The 22,519-nt window shown below is 44.0% G+C and overlaps 1 protein-coding gene across 6 annotated transcripts in view; it reads right to left on the minus strand.

The window, feature by feature from the left end:
- Positions 1-22,519, minus strand: part of CBLB (Cbl proto-oncogene B) — a 211,671-nt gene that overhangs the window by 25,814 nt on the left and 163,338 nt on the right. For all 6 annotated transcript variants that reach the window (XM_050957210.1, XM_050957208.1, XM_050957209.1 and 3 more), the window contains 2 exons: positions 19,825-20,190; positions 7,223-7,317 (listed from right to left, as the gene is read on the minus strand). In XM_050957210.1, coding sequence (XP_050813167.1) covers positions 7,223-7,317; positions 19,825-20,190 — 461 coding nt within the window. The remainder of the gene's footprint in view (positions 1-7,222; positions 7,318-19,824; positions 20,191-22,519) is intronic.

Here is a 22,519-nt window from a genome sequence, read left to right on the forward strand (position 1 = left end):
GTCAAATCCTTATCAATGGTGTGTCAATATTTTCTGGTTGTTTGAAAAGAAGCCAGCTGTCACTCTCTTTTTCATGAAGAGTATTGATGGCCAAAGGCAAATCAGAGAAAGCTATTAAATCAAAATAGGTTTTTGTCACTAGTTGTCAAGTCATTCTGAGGCCATCTCAGTTTTACCGGACTAACTCTGAGCACATTGACTGTTCAAAATTATTTACATTGCAAGCCTCTTCTCACAGAGAAAAACCTGCTGTGATAAACCACATATTAGCAAAAAAGCAAAAATGACTTACTCACATAAGTAACGCAAGCATGATTTTGCTAGAAATAGGACAGCTTTTTGAGCAAAGACGCGTTATTGTATGCATGATTTGAAAAATTACTTTCATAACTTTCTTCAATGCAAATTAGCCCATTAATTGAAATTGCTAAAACAGAAAAAGCAGATTTTGAGGGTATGCAAGTCATAGGAAAGGGTAGAAAAGTTCACTCTAAATTCCACTTAACAAGGAACACTGAGACATAAAAATGATGCAGTTCATTAGTGATCCATACAATAATATGGAGTTTTGAACAGTCCAATACCAACATAATTATTTTTGCACTTTAGGTCAGAAATTCAGTCACAGAGTGGAAAATACAAATTAATGCAAGCCATGTGCTTCGTGAAGGTGCTACCAGTGGGGTATGCATTTTACTTAATTATGAGGGGAATGTTCTTTTGCAATATAAAGTCAACTCAGCATGTTCAAAGGGTATTAGACAAAACTTGAGATTCTGCAGGAAGATCAAGGGCCTAAGATGAAGATGAATTAGCAGGACACGTAGAAATCATAAAGTTAACAGCAGCCCAAATGATACGGCACATTTAGTTAAAAAAAATTTAAAAAAATAACGGACAAGGAAAAATATAAACCCTTCTGCAACTATTGACAGTTGTTTGCAACAGCGAAACATTGTTGTCAAGGTTCTTTCAAAAGTTTTTCTGTACTTTTTTTAGAATACTTAAGACTACTGTATTCAAATATGGCAGAGGCAGGGAAAGTGAGACATATGGGAATATCTTCCCTAAGTTGTAGGAAAGGTACAAATGGATGAGTAATATACAAAAATGTGAAATTTCAGAAGAGAGATAGTGCGACCTAGTGGATGAAGCACTGAACTGGATCTAAGGAGGCCTGGCTCCTATTCCTGGCTCTGCCACAGGTCTGCTGGATGACCATGGGCAATGCATGTCGCTCCTCTGTGCCTCTGTTTCCCCATCTATAAAATGGGGACAATGATACTGACCTCCTTTGTAAAGCACTACCAGATCTACTAATTAAAATGCTACATGACAGCTATTATTATTGAGCAGCTTATTTTAATCACGTTTTTCTTTTAATGAATTAATCATGGCATTTTGGTCTGAAGTGTTTATTTTAATCTGTTTTTAAGACAATTATTCACAAGTTTTTCAAAGAGCCTTAATTTGTTCATTTTGTGCCCCTCAATATTTTTCATTACTACTAGACGGTTTAAAAATCCAATCAATTTTTAAAAAGGTTCTCTCTCACAACAAATAGCAGTGGTGATTTTTATCTTAATGATATTTAATACTTGGTAAAAATATTTTCAAAATATTTCCTTAATTTCTATGTAAATTTAGTTTGCTGTCTGATACTTCAGGTGGCACACATTGAGCCTGATTTCTCATTTACATTTGGCAGTGGAAAGTGGACTTAGTGTAAATGAGATCAGGCTCCAAGAACAGTAAATTAAAAAACCTAGTCCATGACTTTGCAAGATCTGGTTTCTAACTGGGAACAGAAAATAATAAAAGGAAAGGATCTTAGTGTCTATAGTCCAGACGCTGGAATTACTTTTGTGAAAACAACAGAAAACCCCAGCAAGTTCTGTATAATGTGACCTCGCTGCCAGCCATGGCTAAACAGAGGCCTGAGAATAGGAAAGATGGGTGATTTAGGTCGGACCGCAGCAGAACAGCTATGGGAAGACAGAATATCTTTGACCAAACAGAAAACAGTCTGACATATTCATGAGGGCTAACAGCTCTCAAATTTTAGAGCGAAAAAAAATCTGAAAAATAGTCTCTCAAGCATTTCAAGTTACATCAAGCTCAACATTATCCATGTTATATGCTCGAAAGCAATTTTTGTTGGTGCAAATATGGTCTGCGTTCATTAAGCTGATTAGTTTTAAAAAGTGCAACACCAATGTCAACCTGGTTTCATATAATAATCTAGACCCAAGCTTGACAAAGTAAGATCTTTAATTGGGTCAATTTAAAATGGGACATATGTAGTATTTGCTATTATGCACAGTGATAATTTTTCTGCCTTAACACCAATACCATGCAGCACAATTATAGTTGTTGTGTGGATATCCAAAATTTTCTTAACATAAAACAAAAAACAAAGTGAGTCATCATGAAATAAACTAGAGCTGGGTGTCTATTTTCCATCAATTTTTTTTTGGTGGAAAATATTTCTGCAAAAGGGAAACAATATAGTTTCTGGTCAGATTAACCTAAACTGAAATGTTTCTGTTTGTCAAACCAAATTGACACATTTCATTTTGCATCAATTCAACACTAATTTTTGTCTGCCTGAGTTGCGGCAGTGTCTCCGGGGAGTTGTAGTTCCAACGCTCATGCTCCCATTCACCTCTGTCCATCAGACTCCCTGGTGGGACAACTCCTCCCATGATACACCACAATCCCATTTCTGGCTGCCTGCTGTGGTGCACAATGGAAGTCATGTGGCGGTGGTGCATTATGGGAGATGTGGTACAGCCAGGGAGCCCAGACCATAGAAGAGAATGGGGCCCTGAGGCACCAGTGACAATTTCAGCAGATGTCAAACTAAGCCAAAACTAAGCATTTTGACATTTCCAAATTTAGTCATTGATGAACTCTGTTCAGTATGAAAATAAATGTTGAAATATCACAGTTTCCTCTGCAACAAAAATTTCAATTTTTAACTACCTCTGAAGTGGTCACTACCCAATATTCTCTCTCACACAGTCTATAGGAATCAAACGTTTAAATATATGCATGTACTATCTTGTGTTTATTGAAATTATAATTGGACTATATATGCCTGCATTTATTTCAATATACAGATGTCCAGTTTCAATACTGAGATATCTAGCTATAAGCAAGCTTTCCTCTCTTTCTTATACTCAAACTCAAAAGCTCAAACAAAAATGGCTAGAGTATATTGTCCAAAATATATTCACCTTTGAACTTGGAATAAATACAAACAAACAATTTCAACTCAAAGGGTGACTTTTCTAGAAAGTTGTGACCAAATGAAAATGTGTTATAATTAAAGCTGCAAGTTTGTCACAGAGGTCACAGAAATCACAGATTCCGTGACTTCTGCAGCAACCATGCACCTGGTCCGGTGGCTGCCTGAGCAGCTCAGGCAACCCCTGGTCAGCTGCACCGGCTGCTGCTGGGGTAAGTCTCAGGCCACCGCGACCCCCCACCCCCCAAGCAGCAGCAACAGGAGTTTGGGTGTGGGAGGGGACAGGGGTTGGGGTACAGGATTGTCATAAACAGAGAAGTAAGAGTTAATAGAACAGAAGTGCTTCATATCTCTTTGCCGGAAAGGGTTAACAAGAACAGTGAGCCTGGCTGTCACCTGACCAGAGGACCAATCAGGGAACAGGATACTTTCAAATCTTGAGGGAGGGAAGTTTTTGTGCTGTGCTGTTAGTTTTGGTTGTTGTTCACTCTGGGGGCTCAGAGGGATCAGATGTGCAACCAGGTTTCTCTCCAATCTCTCCAGCACAGGCTCTTATAAGTTCAGACTAGTGAGTACTAGGTAGATAAAGCGAGTTAGGCTTATGGTTGTTTTATTTGCAAATGTGTATTTGGCTGGAAGTAGTTCAAATGTGTATTTGGCTGGAAGGAGTTCAAATTGGTATTTTGCTGAAAAGATTTTAATTTGTACTTGTATACTTAGGCTGGGAGGGTATTCCCAGTGTCTATAGCTGAAAGACCCTGTACCTATTCCATTTTTTAAAAATTTACAAAGATAATTTTTACTGTTTTTTCTTTCTTTAATTAAAAGCTTTTCTTGTTTAAGAACCTGATTGTTTTTTTTATTCTGGTGAGACCCCAGGGGACTGGGTCTGGATTCACCAGGGAATTGGTGGGGAGAAAGGGGCTGATTTCTCTCTGTGCCAGGATTACTTTCTCTCAGGAAGAGTCTGGGAGGGGGAAAGAGAAGGAGGGGGGAAGGTGAATTGTCCTCTCTGTTTTGTGATTCAAGGAGTTTGAATCACAGTGATCTTCCAGGGTAACCCAGGGAGGGGATGTCTGGGAGAGGCAACGGTGAGGGAAAGGGTTTACTTTCCTTGTGTTAAGATCCAGAGGGTCTGGGTCTTGGGGGTCCCCGGGCAAGGTTTTGGGGGGACCAGAGTGTACCAGGCCCTGGAATTCCTGGTTGGTGGCAGCGCTACAAGTACTAAGCTGGTAATTGAGCTTAGAGGAATTCATGCTGGTACCCCATCTTTTGGACGCTAAGGTTCAGAGTGGGGAATTGTACCATAACAAGGACAGAGTGAAGGCTCTGGATGGTGCTTACCTCGGGGGACTCCCCAGAAACTGCAACATTTCCCTCCCTCAGCTCCTAGACAAAGGCATGGCCAGGCAGCTCTGTGCACTGCTTCCGCCTGCAGGTACCACCCCTGCAGCTCCCATTGGCCACAGTTCCCAGGTGGAGGCAGTGTGTGACCTGTTCATGACTTTTAGTAAAAATATCCATGACTAAAATGTAGCCTTAGTTATAATGAAAGTGTCTCCTGTCAGTTGCAGCTTTATTATAACCTTTATGATTTGGTAATGAGTGGCAGAATAATGACATTCTGAGCTACATTCACCCTTAATGCTGTTCTCTTCCTGCTGTGTCTAAATATAACAGCAAATTGGGTTTGCCAAGTCTTTTGAAATCTTTGTAATGTCACATTCTACTGTTACAATTCTTTTTGTTTCAATAGGTGCCATTGTTGACAGATGTGATTATTTTATTGCACAACTTCAGCTACGCTATTTCAGCGCCGAAGGAAGAACTACATAGTGTAGGTGGACTGTGATGTGTCATGATATTAATATGATATAACAGATATACTTTATGCAAGATGGGTCATATGAGATATCATTGGAAATGTTATAATTTACTGAATGTGATTATCCTATTTGTATGCAAGAATCATTTCTGTATCTTAAATTAGGAATATGACTATGTATCTGTATTTCAACTATGCTACTTTGGGTGACACTCACTGCCAACCCTTCAGGTACAAAACCAGAAAAGCCAGACAGGGCAGATGGCCAATCAACAAGGACAATAGACTGTAGAAGAGCTTAGTCTTCCTGTGAACCTGTGGGTCAGCCTGTGAAGAATGGCTACAAGGGCCCTACAGAGTCAAATGGTCTTGTCACCCGATTTTAAAACATTACCAAGGACTTCTTGTAACTTTCCACTGTTAAGGGAAGGGGGGGAGAGGGGGGTCAAACTAGGGAAACAAAGGACTCTTGCCTTATGCAAATCCTATTTAAGGGTGAGGAGTGAGGTAATCCGGATCATCAGTTCTCCCCTGCTACCCCACCCAAGATGATTGCTGGAAACAACTGGGGAAAGAACTGGGCCCAAGCTGGAAGGGCATCTGGCCTGTGAAGAAGGTTATTAAAACCACATTTAGGGTGAGAATTTACATGTAAACGGTTTCTTTAGTGTATTAAGATCAGTTTGCATGGCCTGTTTTATTTTCTTAGTAATCTGCTTTGCTCTGTCTGCTACTACCTTAACTAATTAAAATACATATTTATAGTTAATACATTTATTTCTGGATTATAATATAACCCAGTTTATATGATTTCTAACTGGAAGGAGGCAAGAAATTGTGCATACCCTCTTCCACACTGAGGGAAGAGGCAATTATAATATATCTTTCAGTCTGTACTCCAAAGGAGGTGCACATCTAAATGCTGGAGCAAGTCCCTTAAACTGAGTCTTCTCAGAGCTGATCTGCAACTGGGTGTGGACCTGCCTGTGTGTGTGTTAGAGGAGGTTTTAAGAACCTGGCTCAGCAAGACAGGTAAAAGGAGGCCCAGGCTGGGAGAACAAGTAGACTCAGTGGTATCTCAGTACATCAGGTGACTTAAAATAATAATATATGGATATATACCTATCTCATAGAACTGGGAGGGACCCCAAAAGGTCATTGAGTCCAGCCCCCTGCCTTCACTAGCAGGACCAAGTACTGATTTTGCCCCAGATCCCTAAATGGCCTCCTCAAGGATTGAACTCACAACCCTGGGTTTAGCAGGCCAATGCTCAAACCACTGAGCTATCCTTCCCTCTTCCTAAGGGGTGCAACCCATCACAGGGGCCAAGTATATTAGGATAATATGATCTATAAAGAAAAAATATCCATAGAGTACAACTCATTTACAAAAGAAGGTTTGGAGTGCTGTAGAATCTATTGCTTCTGTAGAAAATCCTGGGGGAAATCACAGCTCAATCAGAAGATTCACTTGTTGCCGAGAACATCTTGGCATCAAATAACAAATCATACAACTCAAAGCTCAAGAGTAGCCTACATCTTGAAACGACAAAATTCATCAGGCCACATTCTGGCTAGTGCGAGGAAAGTGACATCTGTTGATCCCAACTAAATGGGTGCCTATACTGTATTCTGCAACAACGGCTATACTATGGGTTCATCATCTAGCCAGCAGCCACCCCAGGTAAAGCATTAGATGCAGGAATGAGCACAGAAAATATAAACAATTGCTGGGTTGGGGAATCGCACGCGCACACACACACACCATGCTCTTTACCTCTAGACCTTGTCCTACAACTCCTCTAATGAATGACTTTCAGTAGCTTCTCTGTGGGCTTAGGAGGGGAACTGAAACAGGAACGACTAACTTCCATTCTGCACTCCCACTGCCAGGAGCCTATACACAACGCCTGCCAGAATTCATCCTATTTTACTATAAAATGTATGTGACATGTTAAATTAGCATTACAATTGCTCCCATTTAGTCAACACAATTTACCTTTGAAAATGCCCATGGGAAATACATCCACCAGGAGAACTTAGTTAATTCTCTTTTTTTTTTTTTTACAGAGGTTCAGAATCAGTGTGATTGTCTATGTAATTAATGCATTTCTTTTATAATAGAACACCAGATAAAGATAACTTACTTAATACTAGGGAGGATGGAGGCAGCTGTGAGAGGGGGAGAAAGTCGAGGAGGGACATCATATTCTTCATTTCCTAGATGGCCATTTGAAAATACCTGAAAAATGGACAGAAATGTTACTCGGATATTGTTACTTATACAGTATCACAGGAGTGTACTGCTTTACAAGTTCAGAAAGGTCTACTCGCCCACCCGGCCAGGAGTTTGAAGTCTGAACTGATGGACACAGCGCAAACACTTGCTGCAGACTTGTGCTCCTGAATCTTAGCTTTCATTAAATTGTACATAAAGATTGAAACACTAATCAAGTATTAAAACTCGTGCAATGTTAACTTTGAGAACTGGCAGACAGACTTAGAACAGCAATGCAGAGGTGTGAATGGCCTTGTTCATCCAAATGGGTTAAGCCTGAAACCTAAAGATGACAATTTAGATGTCAACTGGTGAAATGGCCAAGTATGGCCTCTCCAGAGCTCAAAGGCATGGCATTTTCACATTGATTGGCTACTCGGATTGAGTAACACGACACCTCTACCAGCCATGAGACTGGACCCATGAAACATTACTACCAAGCTATAATCGGAACTGTAAATGTAAACCCAACACTCTCTTACAACATGACTCAAATTAAAGGGCTTTAAACAAGAGTCTAGCTGGATGTAAGGGTTGGTGCTTTCTCTGGGTGAATTTGGTAGTCACTCTGTAAACAATATCATGGAATTCTAGAGCTCCTTTCACTGGATCATGTGAAAGCACTTTACCAACACTTATTAAATTCCCACCTCACCCCTTTGAAGTATGTACAATATCCACTTTAAGAAATGGAGACACAGAGGTTAAGCAGCTTGCGCAAGGTCACACAGCAAACAGAAGAGGCAACTCATGTCTTTCAACTGTAGTGACTTAAATCACAAATCCATCCTCTCTCTCTTCATAAAACAAGTTATATATTTTCCAAGCTAAAGAAAGTTAAATTACAGTAGAGCAGCTCAGAGTTAATAAACTGCTCTAAGAATCATTACTGAACCTCTTGATAAAACTGATTACAGTGGAATCAAGAATATTTTTCTTAGGTCATTGCTAAGGCCACAGCTATCCAATGTCTTTTCATCTATAGCTGGACAGCTTTAAATCAGCATCTTCTACTTACGGAAAAGATTTCTCAGTTTTCACGAAAATCAGATGAAGATCGTTAAGAGTAAAGAGGTTTTAGGCCAAGATACAAAGCCCACTCACCTCACTGGCCTTAGGATAGGGCCGTCAGTCAATAAAATCTCAACGCTATATGTTTAAATAATTTTAAATACAATTTTAAATATTTATGTTACAATACTTTCGCTTCAAATTTGATAGTCAAAAAAGTAGCAACATGTGCTGCCAATCAATATTTTCAATTGTGTGCTTTCCTGCAAATAAACAACACTGACAATACAAAAATGGTAATTTTTCAGTTTTAAAAGGCAAAGCTATACAATACTCAGGCAATACATTTTAAGTCCCAGGGGCATTAAAAAGACTTATTAACTCATATGAAAAAGGTAGTCTCTGATATCAGTAGGGAAGTTGAACATTCCACTCTGACGAAGGACAGGTTCATTACCTTGATGCCTAATTTTAGAACCTACAGTTTTCAGGCATATACAGCAGGTGAAAACCAACACCTCAGAAATAATATCTTCCTAATTAAAAACACAACATTTTTTCACCTGCCTGAAAAGCAAATGGAGTAATTCAATCAGCCTTCATTGGAGAAAGTCTCAAAATTGGTCATTTTAAATACTTGAGAAGTTCTCTGTTTTACAGTGTTAAATCTCCCATAATTACTGGAAAATTATGCAAGTTCTCTTTATTCCTAAGGCATTCTATGACCATCTTAATTTTCAAAGCCATTTTTTAACCTTTGGAACTAGTTGTTCAAGTACTACAATATAGGATTCTAGTTATTTGTTTTGTCTTGTTTTAAAAATAGAGTTAGCAAAGAAAAGACGGTTACTTATCTTTGTAACTGTTGTTCTTCGAGATGTGTTGCTCATATCCATTCCAGTTAGGTGTGGGTGCCGCACATGCATGCTCGTTGGAAGATTTTTATGCTAGCAACTCCGGTGGGTCAGCAGGTCGCCCCCTGGAGTGGCGCTGCCATGGCACTGGATATGTACCCCTGCCGACCCGACCACTCCTCAGTTCCTTCTTGCCGGCTACTCCGACAGTGGGGAAGGAGGGCAGGTTTGCAATGGATATGAGCAACACATCTCGAAGAACAACAGTTACAAAGGTGAGTAACCGTCTTTTCTTCTTCGAGTGATTGCTCATATCCATTCCAGTTAGGTGATTCCCAAGCCTTACCTAGGTGGTGGGGTCAGAGTGAGATGTCGCAGAGTGCAACATTGCGGAGCCGAAGGCTGCGCCATTCCTAGACTGCTGAACCAGGGCATAGTGGGAGGCAAAGGTGTGGACCGAGGACCAGGTCGCTGCGCGACAGATTTCATGAATGAGCACATCAGCGAGGAAAGCAGCCGATGAGGCCTGAGCCCTGGTGGAGTGCGCAGTCATGTGGCCTGAGGGGACGTGAGCCAAGTCGTAACAGGCACGGATGCACGACATTACCCAGGAGGAAATCCACTGCAAGGAGACGGGTAGGCCCTTGATACGCTCAGCCACCGTGACAAAGAGTTGGGGGAGGGGTCTGCAAAATGGCTTAGTTCGCTCAATATAAAAAAGTGAGCGCTCTGTGGACGTCTAGGGAGTGTAGCTGCTGCTCCCTGCAAGATGAATGTGGTTTTGGGAAGAAGACAGGTAAGAAGATCTCCTGGTTAACATGGAAGGCCGATACCTTTGGGGAGAAAGGCCGGATGCGGTCGCAACTGCACCTTGTTCCTGTGGAACACAGTATATGGGGGATCTACCATGAGGGCCCGAAGCTCTGAGACTCGTCTCGTGGATGTGATGGCCACCAGGAAAGCAGTTTTCCAGGAGAGATAGAGAAGGGAGCAAGTTGCTAACAGTTCGAATGGGGCGGACATGAGTCTGGTAAGAACCAGGTTAAGGTCCCATGTAGGGGCAGGGCGGTGTACTTGGGGGTAGAGGCGCTCCAGGCCCTTAAGGAACCTAGACACCATCGGGTGAGAGAACACTGAGCGGCCATCCTCCCCTGGGTGGAAGGTAGAGATGGCTGCCAAATGGACCCTCAGAGATGATACCCAGACCCTGTTGTTTAAGGGACCAGAGGTAATCCAAGATGTTGGAAATGGAGACCTCGGTGGGAAGGAAGTTCCGCTCCACGCACCAGCACGTGAAATGCTTCCATTTGGCCAAATATGTCGCTCTAGTGGAAGGCTTCCTGCTACCCAGGAGCACCTGTTGCACTGGGGTAGAGCAACGCAGCTCAGACTGGGTCAGCCACGCAGGAACCATGCCTTGAGGTGGAGCAACTGAAGGTCCGGGTGATGCAGCTTGCCGTGGTCCTGGGTGATCAAGTCTAGGTGAAGAGGCAGGGGGACAGGGTCCGCTATGGATAGGTCTAGCAACATGGTGTATCAGTGCTGCCGAGGCCACGCTGGAGCTATCATGATCAAGGGCTTTGTCCCTGCGTACTTTCAGTAGGACCTTGTGGACAAGTGGAAATGGTGGAAAGGCGTAGAGCAGGTGCGTCGTCCAGGGTACAAGAAAGGCGTCCGCCACTGAACCCGGTGAGAGGCCTTGAAAGGAGCAGAACGTCTGGCATTTCCTGTTCCTGTGGGACGCAAAGAGGTCCATCCGGGGAAACCCCCACCTCCGGAAAAGTGAAAGAGCAACGTCCAGGCGAAGGGACCGTTCGTGGGAAAGGAAGGATCTGCCGAGGCAATCTGCCAGCGTGTTCCGAACTCCCGGGAAAAAGGACGCAATGAGGTGTATAGAATGGGCTATGCAGAAGTCCCAGAGTCGTAAGGTCTCTTGACACGGGTGAAGATCTCGTGCCGCCCTGCTTGTTTATATAGTGCATGGCCATTGTGTTGTCTGTGAATACTGACACACAACGGCCCTGTAAGTGTTGTTGGAACGTCTGGCAAGCGAGGCGGACCGCTCTCAGCTGCCGGACTTTGATGTGGAGGGTCAGCTCTTGAGATGACCAACGGCCCTGGGTGCATAGGTGCCCAAGGTGAGCCCCCCAACCCAGGGATGGTGCGTCCGTTGTCAGGAACACCGAGGGCTGGGGCGCATGGAACGGTAGCCCTGCACACACCATGGAGGGATCTAGCCACCACTCGAAGGAGTCTAGGACGGTCGGGGGAATGGTGACGACCATGTCCATAGGATCCTTGGCTGGACGGTATTGTGAGTTGAGCCAAGACTAGAGGGGCCGGAGGTGCAGTCTTGCGTAGTTCGTTACGAATGTACAGGCTGTCATGTGGCCCAAGAGAGTGAGGCAAGCGTGCACCGAAGTCAACGGCTTGCAGCCTCTGGATGATGGCTGCCATAGTCTGGAACCGTGACAGTGATAGACAGGCTTTGGCAAGAGTGGAGTCCAGGGTGGCGCCAATAAATTCTATCCTCTGAGTGGGGATTAGAGTCGATTTTTCCACATTGATCATTAGACCTAGATGTAGGAAAAGGTCCTTGACCATGCGGACGTGACTGAGGACTTGCGCCTCGGAGGTCCCGCGGATGAGCCAGTTGTCTAGATACGGAAACACGTGTATCTGACTGCGGCAAAGGTGGGCGGTGACTACAGCCATACTCTTGGTCAATACTCTTGGGGCTGTACAGAGGCCGAACGGGAGGACCGTGAACTGAAAATGTTGGCGGTTGGCCACGGACTGGAGGAATCTTCTGTGAGCTGGGAAGATGGCTATGTGGAAGTAGGCATCTTGCATGTCGAGGGCGGCATACCAGTCTCCAGGATCCAGGGATGGGATAATGGTCCCCAGGGATACCATACGGAACTTCAACTTTATCATGTATCTGTTGAGTTCCCGCAGATCGAGGATAGGTCTGAGACCTCCCTTTGCCTTGGGGATTAGGAATTAGCGGGAGTAGAACCCCTGCCCCGCTCGTGCTCTGGTACCTCCTCTATGGCCCCTTTGGCGAGAAGCGTTTGCACCTCCTGTAGGAGAAGTTGCTCGTGAGAGGGGTCCCTGAAGAGGGACAAGGGAAGGGGGTGGAAGCGGGGGTTTGAAATAAATTGGAGGTGGTATCCAAGTTCCAGCATGCGTAAGACCCAACGATCTGATATTAGCTGGGACCATGCAGGGAGGAAAAACGAAAGACGGTTGGAAAAAGGAGGGGACGAATCCGTTAAAGAAACTGGTACAACGCCCTCGGGCACACCTTCAAAAGGAAGGTTTTGGCCCTGAGGAAGGCTTGGAGGAGCTTTGGTTCTGGCCCCCTTGGTTGCCCGATTGCCTTTGGCAACCGTTCCTGCCTCGCCGTCTGGCGAAATCTTGTCTCTGCCGGGGCTGAGGGTAAGGGCGGTGCGGTTGGGGTCAGAAGGGCCTACGCTGAGTTACCGGCGTGTGCATTCCTAATGAGCGCATAATAACCCTGTAGCCTAGGGTCAGTTTTATCCTAAAACAGCCCTTGGCTCTCAAATGGAAGGTCCTGAATAGTGTGTTGGAGCTCCGGGGGGAGGCTGGAGACCTGCAGCCACGAGATACGGCGCATTGTCACGCCAGAGGCCAGAGTCCTGGCAGCTGAGTCCGTGGCGTCCAGGGAAGCCTGCAAGGAAGTTCTTGCCATCTTTTTCCCTTCGTTGAGGATCGTCGAGAACTCCTTAAATTTGTCCGCTGCCACCAGGTGTTGTAACTATAGCGGCTAAGGAGGGCTTGCTGATTGGACACGCAGAGTTGGAGGGCCCCCGCAGAGTAGACTTTTTGCCCTAGCAAGTCCACGCACCTTGCGTCCTTCGATTTAGGGGCTGGAGCCTGCTGGCCATGGCGCTCCGTCTCATTAACCGACTGGACGATGAGGGAGCAAGGAGGAGGGTGGACATACAGATATTCATAACCCTTGGAGGGCACCATGTATTTGCACTCTACACCTTGCTCAGCAGGCAGAACAGAGGCCAGAGACTGCCAGATCGTAGTGGCATTGGCTTGTATGGTCTTAATGAATGGGAGGGCCACTCTAGTGGGGGCATCCGATGACAATATGTCCACCACTGGGTCCTGTACCTCTGGGACCTCCTCGGCCTGCAAGTTCATGTTCTGTGCAACACGCCTGAGGAGGTCCTGGTGGGCCCTGAGGTCAATTGGTGGAAGGCTGGCAGATGAGGTTCCAGCTACGGCCTCGTCAGGGGAGGATGAAGAGGAGAGACCTGGAACAAGCGGGTCTGATGAGGGCTCCGCCTGGTGGATCGTGTCTGTCTCCCTGGGGAGCTCGGAGTCCTGAGGCTGGGTCAACCCTTCCTCCATAGGAGGAGGAGGAGGAGGAGGAGAGGTAATCGTGGCCTCCGGCACCCTGTGTTCTGAGGCGGTCGAGTGTGATGGACCTGGGTGAGGGCCTTGGGCCTGATGGTATGCCCAAGGCATCCAGAACCCCCACTGCTGCGGTCCATGATCTTGAGGCTGGGGCTCATGGAATAACGCAGCAGGTACGTCGGTGTCTGGGGCGTATGCACTGTCCGCCCGAGAAGACACAGACAGGTGTCGGGAGGGCCATGGAGGAGTCGAATGAGGCTGGTATGAGTCCTTCGCTCCCGTTGCTGGAGATCTCCTCGGTGCTGGGGATCGGTACCAGGAATCATACCGGTGCCGAGACCGGGACCGGGACCAGCAACCAGCGCGGTGCCAGGAGGTCGACCTGGATCTCAAACATCTGCAGCGGGACCGGCTACGAGAGTCTCGGTGCCGGGAGCGGTGCCTAGAGCCGGAGCGGTACCGAGAGTACCGGGTGGGACGAGAGGTGGATCTGTGCCGCGAGTACAACCAGTACCGCCTAGGTGAGCAGTGCCAGGAGTGCGAGCGGCGTCGAGACCGGGACCGTCCATGAGACTGTGAGCGGTGCTGGGACCTGGATCGAGATCGGTGCCGGCTCATCGATTCTAGTGAAGGTGGTCTCATAGCGGCAGGCTTGCCTCTAGAATGCAGAACCCGCACCGGCGGTGCCAGGGTGAGGCAGGGCAGACTCAGTCATTGTGATAAGGTCCCTGGCCGAGGAGAGTGTCTCCAGCGTGGAGGGGACTGTAAGCTCGACCACAGGTCTCACCAGGGAGCTCTCAAGGACCGGACTCAACGGCCCTCTGGGGACCGGAGTCGACAGTACCACAGTCGGTGCCGCAGCAGGAGTAGGTGCCGGGTGATCCGAACGAGTCTGCGTCGAAGGTGTGGAGGAAGCTGAGGGCCTTCGATCAGATCCCTGTGCTGGAGAAAGCCCGTGCCGAGGTGTCTTGGCGGAGCTGGCACCGTCTGGTGCCGGAGGAGTGCTGTCAGCGCTCGGTGCCGAGGACAGAGGGTTGAGGGCTGCCTCCATAAGGAGAGTCTTTAAGCGAAAGTCCCTCTCCTTTTTAGTCCGCGGCTTAAAGGCCTTGCAAATGTGGCACTTGGAGATGTGCGATTCCCCGAGGCACCTTAGGCAGGAGTCGTGGGGATCGCTCGTGGGCATCGGCTTTTTACAGGCCGAGCACGGTTTAAACCCCGGTGAACCGGGCCTGGGCCCCGGCACCGGGTGCGGGGAAGGGCTAAAGCCCAAGCCCCACTAAACTATATACAGTAACTAACTAACTAACTAACAACTATAAAACTAATTACACTATAGACTAAGTCAACTATATACAACAAGAAATCAAATGAACAAGGAGAAGCTAGGGAAGTGGAGGACAGCTAAGCCGCGCTCCACTGTTCCAACGACCGACACGGGCGGTAAGAAGGAACTGAGGAGCGGTCGGGTCGGCAGGGGTATATATCCAGCGCCATGGCGGTGCCACTCCAGAGAGGCGACCTGCCGACTCACCGGAGTTGCTAGGGTAAAAATCTTCCGACGAGCGTGCACGCATGGCGCGCACACCTAACTGGAATGGATATGAGCAATCACTCGAAGAAGAATTAATGGATATACTCTGTTTTCATGGAAGTATTCCTCTCACCTGTCTTAAAAGGACCGAGAAATTCAAGCTAAAAAACCTGAATACACAAATAAATGTTAATCAAAAAACAAAACCGAGCACTAGAAGGAAGGGCTCAATGTAAGTTAGGAAGTACGCCCACATCTCAAATACTGTGTACAGATGTGGTCTCCTCATCTCAAAAAAGATATTCTAGCACTAGAAAAGGTTCTGAAAAAGGCAACTAAAATTATTAGGGGTTTGGAGAGGGTCCCATATGAGGAAAGATTAAAGAGGCTAGGACTCTTCAGCTTGGAAAAGAGGAGACCAAGGGGGGATATGATAGAGGTATATAAAATCATGAGTGAGGCGGAGAAAGTGGATAAGGAAAAGTTATTTACATATTCCCATAATACAAGAACTAGGGGTCATCAAATGAAATTAATAGGCAGCAGGTTTAAAACAAATACAAGGAAGTTCTTCTTCACACAGCGCACAGTCAACTTGTGGAACTCCTTACCTGAGGAGGTTGTGAAGGCTAGGACTATAACATGGTTTAAAAGAGAACTGGATAAATTAATGGTGGTTAAGTCCATAAATGGCTATTAGCCAGGATCGGTAAGGAAAGGTGCCACTAGCTCTGTTTGTCAGAGCATGGAGATAGATGGCAGGAGAGAGATCACTTGATCATTGCCTGTTAGGTTCACTCCCTCTGGGGCACCTGGCACTGGCCACTGTCGGTAGACAGATACTGGGCTAGATAGACCTTTGGTCTGACCCAGTACGGCTGTTCTTATATTCTTAGGATATACACTTTTCCAGTTATACTGGCAATAACCACAAGGCCAAGTGACTTTAATTACCAAAGCATTGTATTTTGGGAATACAGTGTACCTAGCTTGTCATTTTAGTCTTAAACTGAGTTTAGAGACTAAAAATAAGGGGAAGTGTCAGAACTGTGCATTACTGACATAGCTATAACACATTAAGAGCAAATGAGAAAACTTCATTAAGGCTCAAATTCCTATTGTCACTTTACAAATCAACTGTAATGTTCTCATTGAAGCACAATGTTAAGAAATTCCTTAAGGATCGATGTTCGGGCTTTTTTTTTTGGTACCATGCCAATTCTTCATTTTAATCCCACTTTTACTCGAGAGTGGTTTGCTGATGTGTGACTATAACAATTATGGAACAGTACGTAAAGATACAAAATAAAAAAAAGACATTGCTTAAGGGACAAATTTTAAGCCAGTCCTCCACACTATTTATTAAGTGCTGGCTCTGAACTTATTCATGTGTAAAACTGCATATACATACATGCCTCTGTACTTTACATGTGCAAACATTTGCAATGTATACATTAAAAATTCTAACATCTACATGCACCATTATTAGAATTTGCACCCGCAAAACTCAGTAGTAAAGATACATGAAAGCACTCACATAATTTTCCACATGCACAAATCGAGGCCTAATGGCTGAAAGTCACATCCTAATATTCCAGTGAATGAAAAGCTCTGCATAATGTATTCATTTTCCTGAAGGATGCAACTGCACCTTTTGTGAAAGCTGTATTTTATGACAGACAACCACAATGATACTCATGTAACACAAACCTGGACTTCTGACAAGTTTTATGATGTGCTCTACAGTGACATTGGCCACAGAGATGCGGTATGTTTGCTTTAGGTACCATGTACTAGCAGTTAACTGGGTAAATCCTTAAGGCTCTGTCTGATGTTCTATATTCATTGAAAGTATATTACCAAAAATAGTTTTTGCTGACTTGTGTGCATGCAAGTTTGCCATAGGAGTCATGGACATGCATCTGAGGGCAACATTTGACCCTTACGGAAGAGATATCCTATTATTTTGAAATATCTAAAAATAACCCTACATCAAACCATTATAGAAGACTCACAATCACACTGGAACAAGAGAATTAACATTAAATCATTACTAATATAGAAGAACAGCTCTAATATGGTTTCAGAGTACTAGCCGTGTTAGTCTGTACATGGCAGAGGGGCACTGCAATGTGATATATGCCATCATGTGCCAGCAATGTCCCTCTGCCATGTACATTGGCCAAACCGGACAGTCTCTACGTAAAAGAATAAATGGACACAAATCAGATGTCAAGAATTATAACATTCAAAAACCAGTTGGAAAACACTTCAATCTCCCTGGTCACTCAATTACAGATCTAAAAGTAGAAATGTTATAACAAAAAAACTTCAAAACCAGACTCCAACAAGAGACTGCTGAATTGGAATCAATTTGCAAATTGGATGCCATCAAACTAGGCTTGAATAAAGACTGGGAGTGGATGGGCCATTACAGAAAGCAAAACTATTTCCCTATGCTTACTCTCCCCCACCCCCAAGTTCCTTACATCTCCTTGTCAATTGCTGGAAATGGGCCATTTTCATTACCAGTACAAACAGTTCTTTTTGTCTCCTGCTGATAATAGCTCACCTTAACTGATCACTCTCCTTATGGTGTGTGCGTGCGTGCGTGTGTGAGAGAGAGAGAGAGCGATTTCCTACTGTATTTTCCACTACATGCATCCGATGAAGTGGGCTGTAGCCCACGAAAGCTTATGCTCAAATAATTTTTTTTGTCTCAAAGGTGCCACAAGTACTCCTGTTCTTTTTGCTCTACTATGGGATATTTACTCTTAGATAAGAGGAAAACTGTATCTGACCTTCTACCTCCAATACCAGCTACTGGTCTTTAGATGGCCCTATACATAACTGTTCTCAGGAAAGATGCTAACAATACAGTAAAATGTGTATCATTTCTTTTACGAAGCTTGTAAGACAGTGAAAGGTAGTTAAAATAGAAACACATTCTCCAACTTAACTAATCTGGATATTGTTTTCCGTTAAGGTTAATTAAGATGTCAGCAGAGTTTTCACTAGATTTTCATTGCTTTGGGTACATTTTCTAGAGTGATTTTTGATCACATCAGAATGTCAGCTATAATGTGGCTATGCCTCACCCACCAATTTCACAGCTTTCAATATCAGGACGCTAGTACTAAAAAGTAGCATTAGAAGTCTGTTCCATTTTCAAAATTAACCACATTTATTTGGACATCATATATGCAATTGTCCAGAGCTTCCATAATGAGTCTTGAGCTTACTTGCAGTTTTGGAGGCAGAACTCACTGGCTCAAAATGCTAGTGGAGTTAGAAATAATTTGAACAAATTTGTGCCATACTTGTGAACAGGGGAAGTTGCCCATGCCACAACATACTACTCAGCCCAGCCCAGGAGAGGATCACACAGGCTTCTCCCTTCGTCGGGCCACAAGAAAGCCAGGGCCTTGAAGGGAAGTTACAAATAGCATCATCTTCCATCTCCCAATCCCCTTCATCATAGAGAGCTGATGAGGCATCCTCTAAGGCTGGCTCCTTCACATCAAAAATTACTACTGTCTGCCTTACTAGCCAGTGCTGGTTACTGCACCTCCAACAGCAGGTGCCCTCTATCTCCCTATTCAAGTCCACAGAAGGAGTACAGAGAACCAGACAAAGATCCAGCTGCAAAAATGGATGTTATTGCAATCAACTGCAACAAGAACGAGCAGAGATACAAGCATAGCTCAGTTCTAGTTATGCTAATACTACAGGAGTGATAATATCAAATTGAGGATTGCAGCATGTGGGGTTGTGACTTTGAGTACGTTTACACTGTGATAAAATACCCATGGCATGGCGGCAGATGGCCTGGATCAGTTGACTTGGGCTTGCAGGTAGCAGACTGCAGGGCTATAAAACTGCAGTACAGATGCTAAGGCTCAGCGTGGAGCCTGGGCTCTGAGACCTTATCATAGGGGAGGGTCACGGAGCTTGGTCTGCAGTCCGAGCACGTACACTGCAGTTTTATAGGTGCATAGCCCGGGCCCTGCAAGCCCAAGTCAGCTGATCCAGGCTCTGAGACTAACTGCTGTGGCTTTTTAATCACAATGTAGATGTGCTCTTTTTACTGTTAAAAAGGTAATTTATACATTCAATTTATGCATTTTATATATATATATATATATATATATATATATATTCACACACACACGTGTACAGGGTATCTGATTTATAATTTGTTCTAATTTTTTTTAAATGTATAAGCTATGATGTGCATTTATTATTTACACATTTTGTGGTTTGCGGTGGTTACAGAGTCTGCATCTCATCTAAGACTGGAGCATTTATCAATAAATATATATGTAACTTTAATATGGTATTTCCAAAGACAACATATGACTGAAGTCAGTAACAGCACCAACTCTAAGGAACATTTGCTAGAAGAATATAGCAAATCTAGAACAGTTTTTCATGCGCTGCCATTTTTGTGACGGCTTCAAGTTAAAATTAAATCCTAACTTAACCTCATTTACTGCTGCTTTAAATCAGAGTTTAATGAGCCTCTCTTATTTACAAGCTTTCTATTAAGTATCGACAGGAAAACTTCAAATGAAGCAGATCAACATCAGCAAGCATAAATGACACTTTAACCAATGTGAGACTTCGCATTGGATTAACACATAAAATTGGGCTTCACACTTTGTGCCATGCATCTCTTACCTTGGCACCTTCTAAAGGCAAATCATGGCGTCTATGTTTTCTCATAAATCCTGGGTCAGAACCCATTCGGTTGTGCCTTCCATTTATATTTGAACTTGCAGTGAGTCCTGGTTTGGGGGAACTGTCATTTAGGATTCGACATCCTATTAACGGACTTGTCCCAAACACATCTCTGGGGCACCAAGCTTCAAGTGGCACAGGCTGGTCTCTGGAAGGCACACTTTCAGGATGATGCAAATGTCTACTTATCCTGTTGTCCGGCGGGATAGGAGGGGGTCTCTCAGGTGGAGGTGGAGGAGGATCTCGCAAGGGAGGTGGTGGTGCTGGGAGGGGTTTATCTTGTTTCCTCACCATACATGGAGAAGACTAAACAAAACCAGAAATTAAAATAAGTTAAGTCTATGGACATACAACTCATGAAAATGTACCGCTTTACCTTTTTTGTCTAAGGGACAAACTTCAGGCAGAGGCTAAGCAGGCATTTCTCTAAGATGCGAGATCTTACCGTAGCATCATAATAGTACTGGGACACATCAATATGCCAATCCCAACCCCCCCTTGCTACACCGGTGGGGTTCTTGATCAGTAACTCTCTCTTCAGAAAATATATTCCCATTTCTGCAGGGGTGGAAGTAGGAGGGGGAAGGGCTGGCATCTCTGAGTGATTAAACTTCTCCAGAATCCTCCTTTGCTCTGGCTTCCACAATACCTCCTTTGAAGCACTGCTACAGGCCATGCAAAGGATTCTGGGACATATTTGAGAGCTCAAATGTCTTCTGCAGAAAAACCCATTTTTGGAGTGGGGAATAACAGAGTAAAATGGACTGGGTGGTGAGGGAGGGAGGAAAGGAGCATGGAGCAGCAGTGGTTAGGGACCAGAGAGCAGAATGGACAGGTCTCATTTTTGTTTAGGACACACATGCACCTATGGTCAACTCTGCTCTTTACATGTCATCTACTACTAGAACAAACTTGTTCAAGTCACACTCAGGTGACATGCTCACTGTATATTTATGCTTGCAGTCCACATACAGTACATTTCCTCTGTCAAAGCACTCCCTTGTTCAGATTTGAACAGCATTAGACATTAAATGAAATATACTTTAAAACTGTTCACAAAAATAATGAATCCAAGTATATTTTAAAAAGCAGGAAGCTGATCAAAGGAATATATCTATGGAGTTCTAAAGCTCCTATAAATGTAGTATATGAGAAAATAAGGTATTTTCATAAGAATTAGATTAATACCACCTTGCAAAATTATGCTCCACAGTCATCTGAGGTGTCCACCACCCCCAGAATCATTAGTATTAATCATCATGGTAAAAGGTAAGCAAATTTTGTGCCTGGATGGTATAGAATTTTGCACGGCTGCATTGTTTTTCTGAAATATATGCTCTATGAATTATTTTGGGCAAGTCTTATAACCTGTACTACAGTAGAACCTCAGACTTATGAACACCAGAATTATGAACTGACCAGTCAACCTCATTTTGAACCAGAAGCATGCAATCAGGTAGCAGCAAAGACAAAAGAGACAGACAAAAACAAATACAGTATAGTACTGCATTAAACATAAACTACTAAAAAAAAGGAAAAGCAGAATTTTTCTTCTGCATAGTAAATTTTCAAAGCTGCATTAAATCAATCTTCAGTTGTAAACTTTTGAAAGAATAACCATAACATTTTGTTCAGAGTTATGAACAACCACTCCCAACGTGTTCGTAACTCTGATGTTCTACTGTACACAGCATGTCAGACCAGATCACAATCGTCCCTTCTGGCCAGGGAATCTACGAATATTAACACTGCAGGAAAAATAACCCACAATTTTGCTGAAAGGAAGAAAGCACTGAATTTAGCCTTACACTGCAGGAACTCCCTCAATGAATTTCTAGGGCTACAGTCTAAGTCCTTTAATCACACTAAATACTAACTTACTCCACTAGTAAACTACTTCTAAGGTGCTATTCAACATGAGTAAAAGTGGCTAAATCTAGCTTCTACTTAATGAACTTTTTCAAGAAGGCTACAAGGTAGGGCTGGTCAAAAAAATTGTGTAAAAAATTGTTTTTCAAAGAAACTTGGGCTTTTGACTAAATGTTTTTTGTGGAAAGTGTCTTTCTGTGAAAAATTCCAACTTTTCATTGCAAACCTGGAAATTCAATATTTAGAGTTTTGTTTTTCGACTAAAAGTCAACTTTTTTTCAAACAGCTTTACTGCAAAGTTTTTAACAAAATGTAATTTTCCAGCAAATAATGGTATTTGGCGGAGGTAGCTGACATTTTTTGATTTGACAGAAGAACAGCGGACTACATACAATATTGAAAAGTACATTTTCTGTGTGGAATGCAAAGAATTCAATATATACTTCAAAAAGAAGGAGTAGTGTGTCTCTTTGCCTTTGTACTACACTAAAGAGTAGGTTACTCTGTGTCAGGGGTGCATGCACCCCTTGAGCCCTTGATCAGAGATTTTCAGTGATCAGTGTCTGTTCGGCCCATGAATGGGCCTTATGCCTCCTTGTGACAGATACCTAGGGGTGCACAGGCGAATTGTCCTTAGTTCCTTCTCCACTCAAACATCCCCTAAAGAAGAGTCCGAAGCAGAGGGGAAGTAGGACAGGTAGCGGCGAACCCACAGGGGGACACATCTCAACAAACAATTATTGCACAAAGTGAGTAACCCATTCTT

Source organism: Gopherus flavomarginatus, chromosome 1 (assembly GCF_025201925.1).
Source record: "Gopherus flavomarginatus isolate rGopFla2 chromosome 1, rGopFla2.mat.asm, whole genome shotgun sequence".
In the NCBI taxonomy this organism is placed as follows: Eukaryota; Metazoa; Chordata; order Testudines; family Testudinidae; genus Gopherus; species Gopherus flavomarginatus.